Source organism: Phyllostomus discolor, chromosome 3, assembly GCF_004126475.2.
Source record: "Phyllostomus discolor isolate MPI-MPIP mPhyDis1 chromosome 3, mPhyDis1.pri.v3, whole genome shotgun sequence".
Classification (NCBI taxonomy): Eukaryota; Metazoa; Chordata; class Mammalia; order Chiroptera; family Phyllostomidae; genus Phyllostomus; species Phyllostomus discolor.
In genome coordinates, this window is record NC_040905.2 from 114,522,773 (window position 1) to 114,541,036 (window position 18,264).

Below are 18,264 nucleotides of genomic sequence, written 5' to 3' on the forward strand. Positions count from 1 at the left end.
ACACATGCAGCCCACGGCCCGCTGGCTGCCCAGAACTCAGCCACCACCCAGTGGGGTACTGGCCTTTGAGTCCTGATTTGGGACAGGGATAGACCCAGCACATCCAACCATTTTTCTTCCCAATTTTATCTGAAGTTTTCAGGGAAATGAAAGCTCCCACCGTCCAAGGGAACTGGGTAAAGCAGCAAACTAGGTCTCCATCATCAAAACCTCTAACTACAGAAAACTGAAATCACACAGATCATTTTAACTTTGACAGCACAATTTCAACAAAGACTTCTGAGAAGAATAGTTCTTATCCCGAGAATAATCAAAAGCCCCTCTCTTCCCCTCTCCTTGCAGAGAAGAGGAAGGAACCTAGGGGGGCCTTAATCAGGGCCTAGGAACTGTCACTCCAGGGGGCTGCATCATCAAGCCCAACTTCCAGGTCAGGAAATGGCAATCCTTCCTCAGCGGGGTGCAGACAAAAGCCTCGCGGGGCGGGTAGGCAGCTGGGGAGCTTTGTCCCGAAGGACCACACGAGGGTCACGGATTTGTGATTTGGGGTCAGACTACAGTATGTGCAAAAGCACCACATCACCAAAGGAGCCTTCAATATTTACTGTATTTCCACAATGAATTGGATATTTCTAATTACAGAAATATACAGCAGTGTGACGGTTGAAGGAATCACAGTGAAAATAACATCAGGCTATCACTGGGTTTTCTCACTCTGTGTATCACAGGCTCTCAACAGCCTGCCTAGCTGGGGCAGGTCTGAAAACAACAGACAAGGCAGTTTCAGCCCTCAGGCTGGCTACTTACTCTGATCTGCATAGTTTTTGGCCTTTAGTTCCAGCTGGCGGGTCTGAAACTCATAGTGTTCCACCTGGATTTGTAGCTCTTTCTTCTCTTGTTCCAAGGCATCTTCAAACTCAATGAATTTCTGCAAACGGAAGGGAAAGGGCTGGCGTCATGAACGTGGGATGGTCAGAAGGCAGCGGTCCCTCTCAGAAGGGCCACAGACTTCAAGGACCGAAGCGAAAGACTAGGCTTGGCCAGAATGCAGGGCTCCCAGACCTAAAACCTGCTTCCCTTTATGTCACATTGCCTGTCACCCTCTTCAGGCAAACCCTGACACAGATCACAGGGGCAAGAGGAGTGACTGGCTCTGTAACCTTGTAACCAGCCATCTGGGAAGACACTCGAGGCCCAGAATTTAGAACGCCCCATTCTTGGTTTAATTTTGGAACTCAGTACATTTTTAACAAGACACCCTGCATTTCCATTTTTATACTGGACCCCACAAATTATGTAGCTGGTCCTTGTGCTAAGTTTCTGAGCAAAATTATCAAACCAAGTGAAAAGCTCTTTGAAAAATAAAAGAAGCTCTTGAAAGGTCATAGGAGGAGACCTAGCTTCACATTGAAGCAGCTTCTGAAGCCAGCCTCTGGTGGGGGCAGGGACGGCACTGGCTGCCACTCAGACGCCACCAGCTACAACTCCTGTGACAGCCTCAAGGGGGAGCTGTTAACACCTCAATGTTACAGAGCAGGAAAAAGTACTACTATTGAGAAATTTCATTTGTAGTTGAGAACTAGTATCAGCTGGGTTAAGACAAAAAGAGCTTCTCAGAAGATAGCAATAAGAAATATTGCTGATTTCAGGTTTGGGGTATCTAGAAAGGTTGGCTGACTTGGGTAGGCCACAGCTGCGTTTCTGTAATACCTGCATATCCCCCCCCCCCCCCCCCCCCCCCCGCCACCGTCCCCCCAACTGGGACCTAGAGAAGCTTACTCTGACAGCAGAGGTTCAAAGGTCATTGTGCTAAAACAGCTGCGGGGCAGGGGTGGCCCCTGTCCCAAGGATGACCTACTCTGTGCTGGGGCTGAGGGTGGAAATCCCAGAGGAGGGGTGGGCAAGGGAAGACTTGGCTTCAGGAAGAAAGTCTGTGTCAATGACATCACACATAATTTAAGCAATGTGAATAAAAAAAATGCCCCGCAGCCAGGAAGAATCAGTGGTTTTGACTGATCGTGGGTGTAACCAACATATGTAAGATGAACAAGTGCTCTTGACTGACTGTAAGAATATGTTTTAAATTGGGCAATTTTAATTCCTATTACTTAAAAAACTTAAAAGAATGGCATAAACAACATATGCTTTTGTAGAAAAATCATATGAGAATGTGAAGTTAAAAAGGAGAGTATTTTTTGAAAACTATAATTCTACCATCCAACGTCAGTTAAAATTGGGCAAGTTTGCATGTGTGAGTGAGTGTATCAGTGTGCAGGGCGGACTGCGATCATTTTGCACACAGTGCTTCGTGTCCAATTTATTCGTTCATTTAAACTGGAGCATCTTTCTACATGAAGAAACAGATTCTGCCACTTCCATGTTTAACAGGTGTGTGTTCCACTGCATGTGCACGTGAGGCGCAGTTTACTCATTTGATGGCCTATGGTTCTCTGAAACGTCCGTTACTATCATTCATTCCTACTTGTGTATCTGCCCAGGGACTCCCTACCATCCGCGGCTGTGGCTGAGCATTCCTGATGACTCTTCAAATGGGTCAGTATCCCAACTCCCACGCCCCGCATGGGGGTGGCCCCCTCTCCCAGAGTCTCCCCACCTCTCCAGACAGCTTAACAACACTGTTGCCCCTCTGACAGGTGGGAAAATGGCCTAGCACAATTCAGTTCCTTGATTGCTGGTAATATTTAACATTTTTCATAAATTTATTGGTAATATATAGTAATTTCTCACATAATGTTGACAGCTTCTGCGACTTCAAGTGAAGTAACATATAACGAGGGCATTTTACCATAGGCTAACTGATATACACAAGAGTTAAGCTCCTATAGCATTTTATCAATATTGTAACAAAAGGACTTTGAACAAAAAGGTGTTATTTGAGGACCTGATGTATATTACTTCTTTGTGAACAGCTCACATGTCCTTTGAGCCATTTCCCACCAAATGTTCATATTTTTCTTGATGATTTGTAAGAACCTTTATTCTACACCTAATCACAAATTTGTCGGTCTCATGTGCTGCAAGTACCTTCCCCAGGTGCAGTCGGTGTGAGCATATATAGAAGTGTACTTACTTCCGAACTGCTTACTTATTTAATGAGTTATCTTTTCTTCATTGTTTGGAAATGCCACCTTCATCATATGCTAAATTCTAATACATATTTCAATCTATTTCTGAGCCAGCACCAAAGGCTTGTAGTGTTACAACATCTTTTAACAGCTGGTACATATTCACCCTCTTTAAGTCTCCTTTTAAACATTCTTTCTTGGTTATCCCCACTGGTTTATCCTCTTAGATGACCCTGAGAATCATCCTCAGTCACATGTTTATTTTTTGAATAAGCCCGTCAGAAAGCACCAGTTCTCTGGTCCTCGGGAAGAGGCCCCTATTTCTGATCACAAATGCGCAAGGCCAGACGTGGGATGAGGTGAAAACCCGTCCCAAGCCAACTCTGAACAACTCTGTGATGGGGCAGCTGAAGCTGCGAGATGGAAAATTTTTAGAAGTGATCACTGTCCTACCTCAAGGAGGTTTTAATACAAAGAAAAGGGTTCTTTCGTGCTACTGTCATTTCACTAGCAGTTTTTCTCATCTATACTTCATCATATTACCTGTATTTGATATTTGGGAGTCAGCTAAAAAGATTTTCAAACTAAAGACAATGTAAGAAAACCCACCTCCAGTTTCTTAAGGTCAGACAGATTTTTAAAAATATTTTACTTATTTTATATTTAGACAGAGGAGAAGGAAGGGAGAAAGAGAGGGAGAGAAGCATCAATGTGTGGTTGCCTCTTTTGCGCCCTCTACTGGGGACCTGGCCCGCAACCCAGGCATGTGCCCTGACTGGGAATCGAACCGGCAACCCTTTGGTTCACACAGGCTGGCACTCAATCCACTGAGCCACACCAGCCAGGGCCAGACAGACTTTTCTAAATCTATCCAGATAGGTGATCATTAAAATCCAACATAGGTGACAATGCCAAAAAGTCTTGTCATGCCAAAAAATCCACATGCCTATATATTCCTGATGAAGTTGGCCCCAAACCAGGTCACATGCAGAAACCCTCTGACTATGGTATTTTAAGGCTTTTCAGCATCAGGAAATACAGAGACATTAACCTAGAGAGATAACATCTATGTAAGCTGTGCACATGGACAGCCTCAAGGCCAAAGGCAAAGACACAGGAGAGGCAGGGAGATGGACCCCACGTGGGTGGGTTGACACACAGGATATTTGTGGTTCCCTGGCCACATGGAATCCTGGTGCCAAAGAGATGGTCCCCTGGGGCAGGAAATGCTCAGACCTTAGTAACTGACATCCTTTCCATCCTCTAGGCACTACCAGCTGACAAGGGGCATGAGTGCTCACGGGGAGCAAGCCCCTACATGAACAAAAAGCCCCAAGAAACCCACAAGGGACTACCAGCAGACTCAAGAGGACCCTGGCCTTGGCCAACCTGACCCTCCCTGCCGGGTTCCAGGGGCTCCTGAGCCGGGTGAGGACCACTGTTCTCCAGCGTGAGACCCTCCCAGTCTCAGAGGTCAGCAGCATCTTTCCTGCGCCAATGACGAGGGACCCGTAGAGACTCTGGGTTTAAGAAAATGTTACCGACACAACATGGTGCTCTACAGCTTACAAGAAATCCTCCTCTTTCTTCCCCTCTTGAAAACAGTATTTCAATGTCATTAAGGTAACTGCAGTTAACAACAAAAAAAAAATGCAAGCTAGCCATTTAACCGTATGGAATATGCGATGCAATCCTCATCAAGTATCATAAGGAATAACTGATGTGAAGGAACAGTGCCTGGTGGAGACCAAACATATACTTAATCCTCGCTTTTTATGAGGCCATGCTCAGCGCTAGACTTGAGATGAAGTAAAAATTATCTCGACAAGTGAAGAGTAGTGGATGGGGCTGGAAATAAAGCAGAAGCTTTGCGTTGGTAGTTAAATAAACAGATGAGGGAACGAAGTTGCAAATCATAGTTCTCTTCCAGCCCCAGGGAGGCGGCTGTGGCAGGTGGGGAGACATGTCAGCAGGGGGGTTTTAAGCTGGATTAAAGTGAGAAAAATTCAAAAGGTGTTTTCAAAGAAAAAAATATTTTTATTTACAGATCACTTACTTTAGATTTAAAAGAATCAAGAACTTTCAGCAGTGGGGGACAGTGTAGGGTAGAAACTAAGTTAAGTCTAGTAAGGAAGTCTTCTGTAAGAAAAGTAAAGAAAAGTTAAAGAAAAAGGTAGAAGCTGACTACAAAACGTGAATGGAACTGAGAATAAAAATGTAACCCCCAGCATTCGGGTTGAGCGGGTCTGCAAGGTGCTCACTGGACTGTAGGTATGTCTCGCCCTGACTGGTGTGGCTCAACTGGTTGGGCTTCATCCCCAAAAGCGAAATGTTGTCTGTTTGATTCCTGGTCAGGGCACATGCCTGGGTTGCAGGTTTGGCCCCAGTTAGGGTGCTTACCAGAAGCAATCCATTGATGTTTCTCTTACGTGGATGTTTCTCTTCCTTTCTCTCTCCCTTCACCTCTCCTTACACATACTATGGATTTGAGTTTATTTGGAATTATCATCTGTCTACCAAGTCTATTCAAAATGTCATGTAGTGTTTGAAAACCCATGGATGTTTAAGGTGACCTTTATGACAAACCTTTAAGTACCCCCAAAAGCAATGACAGCAACCACACAATTGAAAACGCACCCTGGCATGGCTTATCCTTAACATCTACATGTGAAATACCTAATTCTGACTTCGAAAGACCGATGCACCACAGGAGTCCCTTTGTAGATTTGTTTTTAAGATATAATTCCCTCTCCTTCCCCGTTAATAAAGTGCTACTTTAAAATTCAATGCAACCTTGGTATCTGAATTTACTTTTTGGTGAATTCAAGATACACGCTGAAATACTCTGAGTGTGGGCTCTTCCAAAGTCTAGGATTCAGAGGAAGCTTTTCTCAGTATTGCAGGGAATAAGACCATTCTTCCCACTTTATACATAAAAGCAAAGTTAAGAAACTGACTTTTCATGTCAACTATAAAGTTATGACAACAGAAGCCAGTATTCCCAATTCCCAGAATGCAAGAGAGCTTACTAAGTAAACACTCTCTGAGAACATGATCATTCGAGTGTGCGCAACTTTTCTAACTCAAGGTTATTTCACAGCAAAGTAGATTATCATATTAAATTGAATTCTTCCCTCTTAGATATCCCTTAGGCCAGGGTCACACACTGGAAAGAACTCAACTCTGGCTTCTTAGAAACGAACCCAACAGGAATCACAGGCTTGTTCTTTTGGGCTCAGTGGGTTGGGCATCATTTCACAAACCAAAAGGTCACCGGTTCATTCCTGGCCAGGGCACATGCCTGGGTTGTGGGCCAGGCCCCCCAGATGGGAACGTGAGAAAGGCAACTGATTGACGTTTTGCTCCCTTTTTTCCCCTCTCTCTAAAAACAAAAATAAATAAATAAAATCTTTTTTTTTAAATGTTGTTCTTTTGCATTACTGATCATTTAATTCCTTCCTGGGAGTGGGGGTGCAGAGTGAATTTCCAGAAGGAAAACACTCTTGGGGGGTCTTTTATGTTAGGGCAGGCAGAGCAGTGAACACTTGGGATGCTTGGTGTCAGCCTCTGTGCCTGGAGGGACGCCCTTCTCCTGATGGCCAGTTCCCGGCACTGACAGTGACTTCCTGACGTGATCAAACATTCACCAAGGGCTCACAGGGGGCGCCGCTGAACTCCTGAGACCTCACACCACAGATGCTCCTCTACAGCGTCCTTTTTCCATGTCTCACACCTGCCGCCATTTAGATCTGGAAGGCAGGTGAGTGGGAGAGGACAGGAGTGTGGGGGCCCTGGAATGACAAGAGCTGTCCCCGAGGCCCGCTGGGTGACACGCAGGAAAGGAAGAGCATTTCTGTAGTAAATAAAGCATTAGACACATGTCTGAGAGACCAGGCCAACAGGCAGAAATCCAAGAACCTGGTTGAATTCATAAAAAAAAGCAGAGGTTCCTCACGTTTATGTTAAAGGCACTGCTGGTACAGCATCTGCCTAATAAGAATCCCAGCCAATGGCACAGGGTTAACTCACACTAATTTTCAAGAATTAGGAAGACAGAAAAAATGTACGTGTGAGCATATAAAATATTTATATATTATATACTTATTTATATACTATATATTAAATTATAACACACACTTTATATATTAGTCATAGCATATACATTATGTTTGGTACATGGGGAAATAAGAAAAAGGAAGATAAAACTAAAACTGTAAGTCCTGGCTGGTGTGGCTCAATGGAGTGAGCACCAGCCTGTGAACCAAAGGGTCGCCAGTTCCATTCCCAGTCAGGGCACAGGACTGGGTTTCGGGCCAGGTCTCCTTTTGCACAATGATGTTTCTCTCCCTCTCTTGCTCCCTCCCTTCCCCTCTGTCTAAAAATTAATAAATAAAATATGTTTTTTTAAAACTGTAAACATCCTACCCTGGAAAAAATTTCCTCGGGGGGGAATTAATATCAAGTAAACCGTATTCTCCAAAGCAACCTTAGTAGTTCATACTGGCTTCTTGTACAATTTAACAGGAGACATGCTAAGGCAGCTTGTAGCGTGCCTTTCTGCAGACAAAGGCTCTTGTCCAGAACTGAACACGGTGAACTTGAGACAGGCCCACAGCCACAGGCACAAGCAAGCACCCAGGGGCTTTTGCCCTGCTCTGGGTGTTTGTTTCCTGAGAGGACACAAGTGGGAAGAAGGTTGGTGTGGGCAAGGCCAGGGAACAGGAACCCAAGACGAAGCAGAGTAGAAGGAACTGCACTCAGAGAGCATGGAGAACCCAAGAGCCAGGCAGGTACACCTAGGAAACTTTAATGAAAGGTACCCCTTTGAATATGTCGCTGTTGATAATCCAAATTTAGACTTCCTGACCCCCATCTCCCCTGTCCCACTTAACTTGGCATTTCCCAAATCTCTTGCCCATAAGAGGTGGTCTGCGCAGAGACTATGCAGACTCTGAGTGTCTTGGCAAATATCTCATTTCCTTGGGGTGAGACTTTTTCACTGGGGTAATAAGGGTTCTTTCTTAGGACACCGCAGTCCCAAGGCAGGCCACAACTGATTCTAGCCTCTCCAGAACAAGTTACTGGGGTATGGGACTGACAAATGCAGGAGGTTACTCCATTGATAGGAGAATGGATAAACACCCACACAATGGGATACCTCTCAGCACTAAAGGAATGAACTAGCAACCACCTGGATGAACGTCAAAATCATTCCGTTGACTGAAAGAAGCTAGAAGAACAGAAAAAAGTATATACTACACCATTCCAGTCATATAAAGTTCTAAAAAATGCAGATTATCCAAAGTGACAGAAAGCAGATAGGTGATTACCAAGGGTAGGAGAAGCGGGGAGAAGAGAGACTCCAGAGGGGCACGAGGAAACTGGGGGTGATGATGATCATCGTTGTCTTGATTGTGGGGATGGTTTCTGGGTGTTGATGTGTCAAAACTCACCAAATTGCACACTTCACACATCTACAGTGTAGTGCACTGACCTCAATAAAGTTGTTGAAAGAAAGAAAGAAAGAAAGAAAGAAAGAAAGAAAGAAAGAAAGAAAGAAAGAAAGAAAAGAGAAAAGAAAAAGAAAAGGAAGCCAAAGATTTAATTCTGGGTCATAAGCACCAGACAATTTCTAGGTTCTGGGATTTCCCACCAGACCTCTTCTCAGCCTTTCAAGGATTTTATCACCTCTGTTGTTTCCTAAATAGCTGGCATTTTTTTTTCTTCTTCTTCCTTTTTGGTTCATCTCATGTAGTTTCTTCTGTCTGGTCTCTTGTATCAAAACCCACCGCTTTGGGATCTCCCTTCTCTCTGGAACATGTTCACTGAAACAACGAAAACGATCCATCTTTTAAGCATCTTCCTTTCTTGCCTGAAGCTGAGTAACAGAAATGTTTCCTGCCCGCCCTTAGAGAAAAGTGACTAAGTTCCTCTTGATTGGGATTCTTTGTGTTTCCTGGATTTGTACCACAATTCATAGTAGCCAAGTGCTGGAAGCAACCTAAGTGCTCACCAGTAAATGAGTGGATCAAAAAACTATGGTACATTTACACAATGGAATTCTACGCAGCAGAGAGAAAGAAGGAGCTCCTGCCCTTTGCAACAGCATGGATGGGTCAGGAGAGCATTATGCTACGTGAAATAAGCCAGGAGGTGAGGGACAATGATCTCACCTTTAACTGGAACCTAATCAACAAAAGAAAAAAGCAAGCAAAATATAACCAGAGACATTGAAATTAAGAACAATCTGACAGTAACCAAAGGGGAGGTAGGAGGGGAGAGTGGGGGGAAGTAGGGAAGGGTTTTCAGGAACAACTGTAAAGGGCACATGGACAAAACCAAGGAGGGGTGGAAGCAAGGGAGGGAGGTGGGTTTGGAAGGGGGTGGGGGGGACTGATGGTGGGCAAATACAGACAACTGTAATTGAATAACAATAAAATAATTTAAAAAAAAGACAAGAAAAGTGAGTCTGACTGCATTTGGTTGTGACGCCCAGTAGGACAGCCCCACCAGCCACACTTGCTTATCTACACTTACACTAGTGAGAGCCACATTTAGAGTGTCAATGGCCCTGGGTGGCCATGGGCTACTGAATTAGACAGCACAAAATGGAAATTTCCATCACCACAGAAAGTTGTGCTGGATAGACGGCTGCTTCACACTCAAACTGCAGAAAAGAGTTCCTGACCTTCAAGAACTAAATAGAACAGCTCAGTATAATGTGCACAGAGGCCGGGGAAGCTGCTTTCCCCCCCCCCCCCACACACACACACACACTGACACGACTAGCATTTCTTTGGGGGATGTGATCAGGGAGAAAAGAGCCGGAAGGGCACCACTGACCCTTGGTGAAGCAGGAAGCAGGTGTGGGGATGCTGGGATGCAAGGCACAAGTGCAGGACCTGCTCCCCAGGTCTGGGCAGTGTGGAAGGTCTGGGGCGGGCCAGCTGGAGTGATGGGAACCATTCACTCCCAACACGCACTCACTGAAGCGGCCAGCATGTCAATGTGCTCCGTGCAGTCTCCGCGCCAGACGTGCACAGGAAGCAGCCAGTGGTCTGGCAGCGGGAAGAACATGCAGAGAGGGCAGAAAAGAGTATAAGAACAGTGGGGCAGGGGTTCAAGCAGAAGGGGGTCCCCTCCTGGAAGTCCCTTTGTCTACTGAAAGTAGTCCCCATCCCTACCTTTTACTCTACAATTCATGTCCCCATTTTATCACTATCTGGATGTATGGCAGCACCTCCCTCAACACCTCCCCACCCAATTGCCTGCCCCAGGACAGAAGGACATCCTACAGCTGAATCCTGAGAGCCTGCAGCCAAGCCTGGCACTCAGGGCATTTAGTTGAATGAGTAAATGGATGAGCGAGAGAGGGAGGTGTGATCTGCTTCCACAGAAGCTCACTCTGGCTGGAGAAGGTTTGGGAGAGGGGAGAGTGGTTGGGGAGACCAATATGATAGTGGCAACTGGAACCAGGATGGTATAGTGAAGATTAAAAAAAGGAGGCACACTGCCCTGGCTGGCATGGCTCAGTTGGTTAGAGCGCCATCCCGTAACCGGAAACAGTCTCTGGGTGCCAGTCCCTAGTCTGGAAGTGTATGGAAGGTGAATAAATGATGTCTCTCACACTGATGTTTTTCTCTCTCCCTTCTTTCTTGTCTCTCTAAAAGCAATGAAAAAAAATGTCCTTGGGTGAGGATTTAAAAAAGATTTTTTTGAAGAAGGCATATTAAAACAAAAAATTGGGCCAAAAGAATGCTGGCGCTTAGTGAGCAACTAGATATAAGAGGTGACATGGACAGCCCCAGGGCCCTGACTTTCACAGGAGCACAGGAAACAAATGCCTGGAAAATCCATGTTGCCACTGACAGTGCTCCTGGCTTGGCCTCTCGCAGTTATCTTTTCTTCGTGCATTAACGGTCATCCTCCCACCCTCATCATCCCCCCACCCTCAGCATTGAACGGAGCCTGAGAAAAGGAACCCTGTCTCACACTTGGGTGTCTCCGCCCCAACACCCACCTTGCACACAGTAAAGATTTAAGAGATTCTTAGACAAGCTCAACATCACCTCTGGGGGCGTCCTGAATCTCGTATGAGGTCACGTGAAAGCCACACTGAAGGACATCCTACAGAATAGCTGGCCTGTGAGGTCACAATCATCAAGGTCATGAAAAGCAGAAAGTGAGGATCCAACCCAGAACACGGGAGACCCCGGGGAACATATGAGTGCCCAAAGGTCTTAGCAGAGTGAGAGAGAGGGACGGACAGAGAGTGATGTGGGGAAAAGTTCACATCTGGGAATCTGGGTGAAAGGTATGATTTTTGCAATCTTGCCATAAATTGTTCCAAATAAAGAACCAGATATTAAATTTAATTTAGAAATCCCAGTTTTGGAAGAGCTAACTTGTACCAGTCCTTGACCCTGCTGTCTAACTGCCACCAGAGGGTTCCTGCCATGGCAGGATGGGGCACAGCAGCAGGGACAGGCCCCCACGCCAAAGTGGGCATCTTCCCTACATGCTCACCCTAGCTGAAAAGTGCCTCTCTTTGTTCTTGTACACCTTTTTTTTCCTCCATTTTGAGGGGAGATTTTGGTATACTTCTGGTCACTCTGGCACAGCTACACTGGGCCAACATTTGGAGGCAACTAGGAAAGGCAGCTCAGGCCACCAAATTGTAATGGCTTCATCTAAAACAAACACACAATTTTTAGAAACTGATCTTAATACTACAACATGGCAGAAGAAATCACATACCTTGTCCAAACAGTGATGAATTTACTATGTGTAATGTGTGGGCAACAAGAAAAAACACTTCTGATTCAATGTATCAATTCACTTACGAAAAAAGGCAAAATGATAATCTCTGTGAAACAGGATTATGGCTTCCCCCCACCTCCATCCTAATCCAATCTGAGTGCTCCTCTATGAAATGGATTACTTTTATATAACTAGAGAACAGTTTGGGGTCAAACTTCTCTCCAGTTGGATGCTCTTCTTACACAGTTCCAAATGCTGCAGTACCAGCAAATAGCCACACAGATATCTCTTCGACAGCATCTGCTTGGTTTGCTTGTGACAAGTACTAGTTTCCTCAGGGCAAAGAAGATTTTAAGGCAAATGATGGCTGCTCAACTCACATGCATCTCTCAAACATTTTTCCTCTCATCAGCTGAGTCCTTGACCACGGCAAGGAAGGGGGCTCTTTGCTGCCCAAGGAAACAGGGCACATGGAGCCCTCTGCTCGCTGCCGCCTTGGGTTACTACTGAGGGGCATCTACTCGCTCTCCAGCTGTCCCAGTCAACTGTCTACTTCCAACCTTCTTTTCTAATGGGAAAGAACTTGGATTTTTTAAAATTTTCAACATTTTTTAGGCCTCTGTAGAAATTGCAGAAGCCAGCAATAGGTCCAATTAGCTCTGCAGGCTTGAGCAAGATTCATTGCTCTCCATTACAAGGGTAAAACCTGCACAAGGAGAGACTAAGATGTCCAGTGCTTACCAACCAAAGCTGCCCTGAACATCCATCAAGGTGCTCCTCCCTGACTCCGCTACATCTGCCTCGCGGCAATTCTGCAGAAAAACAAGAGCCAGTGATGGGACTTGGCACTTAAAATGAAAGTGATTTGCCACGTCTGGCAACCTACTCATTTTACAGAGGTAGCCACTGCAGCCAGAGCGGGGACTAGTCACCGGGTATGCAGCTCCCAAGGGCAGAGCAGTCGCTTAAGCTTGCATCTGAGGACTCCAAGGCCCTCTTCCTGGTCCCCACTATCTCTAGCTACCATTGCTTCCATTGTATGAGCAATCCTAGGATCAAGGAGCCACCCTAGGACCGGAACACACTTGCAATTTCTCACTGCTGTTATTACCAGCAAGCAGCAGAGGACAGGGTTGTTTGCTGTGCTCAAGACTTTGAAGAAGAAAAAAAAACCCATGAAGCTTCTGTCTGCTCAGAAGGCTGCAGGCGGCTCAGGTTACCCAGCTCTGAGTAAGCCTTCTGGAGCAGAGTGCTCTGGATGCCGGAGCTACTCTGTAACATGAACATGTCTGCAGCCTATGACGTGCCAGCTTTTGTGCTATCAGACACACATCTGTGATCTCAATCCCTGCCTAGAAAAAGAGGCCAATCCACAAAGCAGTGGTCCTTTCCACAAAACTGAAAGTGAATGCCTGCTAGGTTTCAAAAATGAGCTAGAAAGCCAAAATGGTTACAAGATTTGGCCGGGTTTTTTTTTTTTTTTTAAGTTGTAGCATCACTTGCAGTCTTTCCAAGGGTGGACATCTAATCACATCTAATCACAGCCGTGTTGCTGGCTAGCCAGGCATTTGCTTCATGGCTCTCTGCTCAAGAAGCTCTGTGCAGTTTCTCCTAATAGCTGGGGCAACGGTGGGGTTTGGCCTTGAAGGCATTTTCCTCCAAACCACAAGCACACTGCCCCCAGCTCTTAGTCCAGGGGAGTGGAGGTAAGAGGTCAGAAGCATACTCGCTCCTGGTTGCACTTGAACTGCAAAGAGCAGAGCAGAGACCTAATCTATGTAGAACTAATCTTAAACTAGAGGTTATGGTTCTTAGCCTTATGGTTGTCCATCTTGGTTTTCTCCTCTTAGTTCCTTCTCATCCACGATGTTGACCACATAGGTACTGATGAAAGAAAGCAAACCTACTGGAAACTTCAGTCAGGCATCCAATGGCCACCACGAGTGGTCAGAGCAGTGGAAGGAACGCCCCAGCACAAGAGAGGTAGCCATAGCCGCATGGGTGGGTAAGGGGAGCCCCAGTGCTCTAGCCCTCAGGGGGTGCAGCTTTCTGATCTTCCATAGCAGTATGACAAGGAAAGAACCTAGGAGTCAAGAGACTGGGTCTTGACTCCTGGAAAGAACCCGGGAGTCAAGAGACTGGGTCCTGGCCTGGCTCTTCCAGGACACGTGACCTTGGTACAGTCCCTTTATTTCGCAGACCAGGGCTCAATCCACTGAGCCACACCAACCGGGCTGGTATAGTCCCCTACTTCACAGACCCAGTTCCTTCCCCTATAAATGCCTGGGGCCTCTCTGAACTCTGAAACTCTGATATTTTGCATCCCCTTGAGAGTTTTAAATCAGTTTTGGTGGAGCTTGGCACCCCAATCAATAGACAATAGTTTCTTGACAGACGCATGAAACCAAAAGCAAAATGAATCAAAGTAGGACTAATACAAGGCAGTGTTAGTTTTTATAAACATGCTTTAAACCAAACCAGGGCATAAACCACTCTGGTCCAAATAAAAGAGAAAATACTGAAATAATCTATTTCAATGGTAAAGTCAAGACTATGTTCAGCCAAGTTAATTGGAAAGTTTAACTCATTTAATAAGAAACTGCCTAATTGTCAAACAGTATCACCTCATGTCTAGAATAACAGAATGTCAGGTCTGAGAGACCAACTAGGGCAAATGACTCATTTGACTGATGGAAAATCAAAATGCAGATGGGGCAGGAAACATGGACAAGGTCACGAAGGCAAAGCAAGGACGGGAGCCCACATCCCACATCTGCTCTGGTCTGCCACGTCCTGCTAAATATTTGATGGTGAATGAATGAAGTTAAGTGGCATTCCCTACAATGCACGGTTCTCCTAACTGGTTCACAAGTAAGTGATTCCCAGGTCATGGAGGTATCCTAGAACATAAGTATTTTGAAACTCTACTTTTAGCTCCTTAGAAGCCAGACTGAAATTTCTCAGCCTTTTCCCACCTAAGCTGACAATCTTTCCAACCGAGGGAACCACGGGGCAAAGAAATCACCTCCAGAGACCTGGAGTCCTTCAGCTGGTGCCAGAGAAGCAGCCTAACTGTAGCTTTAGTCATGTGTTTACACCAATTATCAAATCGATCCCTGTCACAGACCTTCAAAACGCTGGATTAGGGACAAGGAAAAGGTCTGACAGCAGACCTCTTCTGTTGCAGAACCTTAAGAATCTCAGAAACCCCTTTTCTGGGAGGGTTTAGAATTGTAGCAACAAGAGGTAGCAACTGGGGTCTAGTTTGCGAAAAACAAACACAAAAGCAAACAGAACTGGAAGTCTGGAACCAGAGGTGGGTACTGAGGGGAAACCGAGGCTCAGCCCGAGGCTAGGGGCTGTTTAGGCTGCCAGCTCCACGGGTGAAACCCAGTGGTTACGGGCTCTGGCCTCTTGGGCTGGAGCAGCAGGCAAGGGGGTCGGAGAGCGGGGACGACCTAGGCTGGGTCATCCCCTGGTCTGGGCTAGGGGCCCCAGCAATTTGGGAGCAGTGCTGGGAAGGGCTAGCGGGTCAGGATCCCCGGGAGGGGCGGGGAGTACGCGGTCCACGGGCGGGTCCCCGGCGCAGCCGGCCCACGCACCTCCTCGGCCTGCTTGCGCAGCGCCTTCTCGCGCTCGTACTGGGTGAGCAGCTGCTCGTTGTCCTCGCGCAGCAGTTCCAGTTCCACCTCATGCTCCTGGTTCTCGCTGAGCACCGAGTCCAGATTCTCCAGCACGTTAACCACCAGCGGCATGAGCTCCTTGACCACCTCCTCGTCGTAGCAGTGGATGAGGCGCTCGAATTCTCGGTAGATGGAGCCTGCCAGGCCCGACACCCGCTCCGACATCACCGAGCCGGAGCAGTAGTCATCCTGGTACACCACCACGCCGCCGCCTTCGTCCATCTGGATCTCCATCATCGCGGCAACCGCTGCCGCCAGCGCGGCCTGCTGCCCGCCGGCCCGCCTGCTCTCCCACCCCGACTGCCCTTAATCCGCAGGCCGCGGCCAGTAGTCTCGGTCGCAGCGGCTATCGCAAAACCCTCAGAGCTCAGTCACCGCCGCTGCTGCTGGTGCTGATGCTGCGCCCGTCAATCAGAGGCAGGAAGTCCCGCCTCCAGGAAGTCTCGCCCACCGGGGAGAGGGAATGTTGCCCGTCGGTCCCGCCGCAGTCCTGTGGCGCCGCGCCGCTAGGGGTCGCAGGGGCCGTTCAGTAGAGGAAAGCCGGCTTCTGGATGGGAAGCTCGGGGGAGCAGGGAAGGGAGCGCTTCCGGTCAGGCAGTCACTGTCACTACCCATCCGCCAGCGCCTGTGATATTTAGCGTGTTCCCGTCAGCTCTCAGACATTGGCCTGGACTTTTAAGTGACTTAGTATATGTCCCAAGAGCATATATAGGCAGTTGTGTACGATTTAGAGACTTAAACGAGCATCTGTGCGCCCACCCTCCCCTTCAGATGTGACTATGGAGCTGACCTGGTATACTTTGATTTAGCATTAGACTGTTACTACGCGGTAGTGCACACGCCTACACAGAAAGCATTCAGAACTTCTCTTCACATAGTGGCTGCCATCCATACTGTCCCTTCTGGGATTCCAGTTAAGTGCAAGTTGCCTATTACCCTGAAATACAGTCAATAAGCTCTTTCATTCCGTCTGTTTGATGTCCTGCATTGTGTGTAACTCCTTCAGATTTCCCAGCTTCACTTCAGCTACATGTAACCTATCTAACCCATCCATTGAGTTATAAGTTTTAATGATTGTGTTTTAAATTTCTATTTCGATATAATTTTATTATCGGCTATCAATTTGGATACACTCTCATTTCTTCCACTTTCAGCTACTTATTTTAAATCTCTAGGGTTTATTTTTTTTTTTTATCTCAAAATTAATACCTGCAGCCTTTGCAGGTTTGATTCTGCGGTCTGTTGTTTTGGTTGACTCTTGCCAAGGCTGCCTCTCCCTTCCCTTGAGATACTATTCCTTGGAACTACATTTGTGGAAATACTTTAGGCGAGAATTTAAAACAAATAGCTCCCAAGGACTTTTTTCTTTCATAGGCAAGAGTACACCATGAACCCAAGACTTTCAGCTTAAGGGCTCCATAGGTAGTGTGAATTCTGACCAAAGTCAAAACAAGTAATTAATGGAAAAAATTTTGACTTCTCCTAAAATAGAAGTTTCTCAAAATAAATTTTCAGATCACACCTTTGAAATAAATGGGGATTTGTAGGGGTCTGGAGAATGACTGGGTTTGTAGAGATATAGGCAAATAATCCCTGTTTGGAAAAAGAGCTCCACGTGGTATGATGTGGCAACCCTGATAATTAGGGGCCACTGTGTGAGTGGAGGGGGGGTGTGCCCCGAAAACACCAGCAGGGCTATTTTTGGCTCTGGAATTAGTGATATGGAAGCTGCAACTGGCAAAATGAAAGGAAAATTTAAAAATGAGTCCTTTGAGCACCCTAAATCTTCCTCCTAGAGTCCTGGAGGCTGCAGCGGCCCCAGGGACAATGGGGGCCTGGGTGCTGCCCCAAGCCCTGTGCAGGCTGCCTGAGCAGCAGGGGCGACCGTCCCACCTCAATGTGAAGGGAAAAGTGCCACTTTTAAAAACTCGAGTGGCTGAAGTCACCCAAGCCTGGTGTCCCCTTCCCTCCTTCAGCCTCCTGAGAACACTAGGTAACTAAACAGCTCGCTTTTAAATGCACTAAAAGAATGCAATAATCACCAATAATCTAAATGGGTGGTTTAAATGTAGTCTTTTAAAGCCACTAACATAAAATACATGTTTATTTTGCTTGAGATTACAAAAATAAACTCATGTTATTTATCTGTTACAAAATTTGTCAAGAAAAAGGCTTAGGGGGCCCTGACCAGTGAAGCTTAGTTGGTTGGTGTTCTCCTGCAATGGGAAAGGTCTCCAGTTCAATTCCTGATCAGGGCACATGGCTGGGTTGCCAGTCTGGTTCCCAGTTGGGGCGCGTACTAGAGGCAATCAGTCCATGCTTCTCTCTCGCACTGATGTTTCTCTCCCTCTCTTTCTCCCCTCTCCCCTTGAGGCAACCACACATTGATGTTTCTCCCCTCTTTAAAAATAAATAAATAAAATCTTTTAAATGAGGATTAGTTAATAACTAACTTTAATATCTCATAGGGTTATTAAGAACTAATAAATAAATGTAAATAAAGCGAAAGGTTTTTGATAAAGCTTTTCAGTAATAATTATATATACCTAAATCTAGTTTTTTAAAGTCTTTGGTAACTTAAAACTTTAGAGTTTTACTAAATTAAATAATAAAAATTATTAAATAACTAAATATTTTAAAATAACAAAATAATAAAATGTTAATTGATCAAATTTAACTACTTTTGGATTCTTATTACAGAGAAGCTAGAAAATGAATTTGGATCTGTTAATGAATAC

The 18,264-nt window shown here is 46.0% G+C and overlaps 1 protein-coding gene across 18 annotated transcripts in view; it reads right to left on the reverse strand.

Moving 5' to 3' along the window:
- MAPK8IP3 (mitogen-activated protein kinase 8 interacting protein 3) overlaps window positions 1–15,952 on the reverse strand; it is a 52,982-nt gene extending 37,030 nt beyond the window's left edge. For 9 of the 18 annotated variants that reach the window (XM_028527842.2, XM_036021068.1, XM_028527895.2 and 6 more), the window contains exons 1-2: window positions 15,446–15,952; window positions 805–925 (exon numbers count right to left, since the gene is read on the reverse strand). In XM_028527842.2, the coding sequence (XP_028383643.1) occupies window positions 805–925; window positions 15,446–15,763 (439 nt within the window). In that variant the 5' untranslated portion in view covers window positions 15,764–15,952. The remainder of the gene's footprint in view (window positions 1–804; window positions 926–15,445) is intronic. The other 9 variants (XM_028527929.2, XM_028527869.2, XM_028527938.2 and 6 more) reach the window with 2 other exon arrangements.
- Between the last annotated feature and the right edge of the window lie 2,312 nt (window positions 15,953–18,264).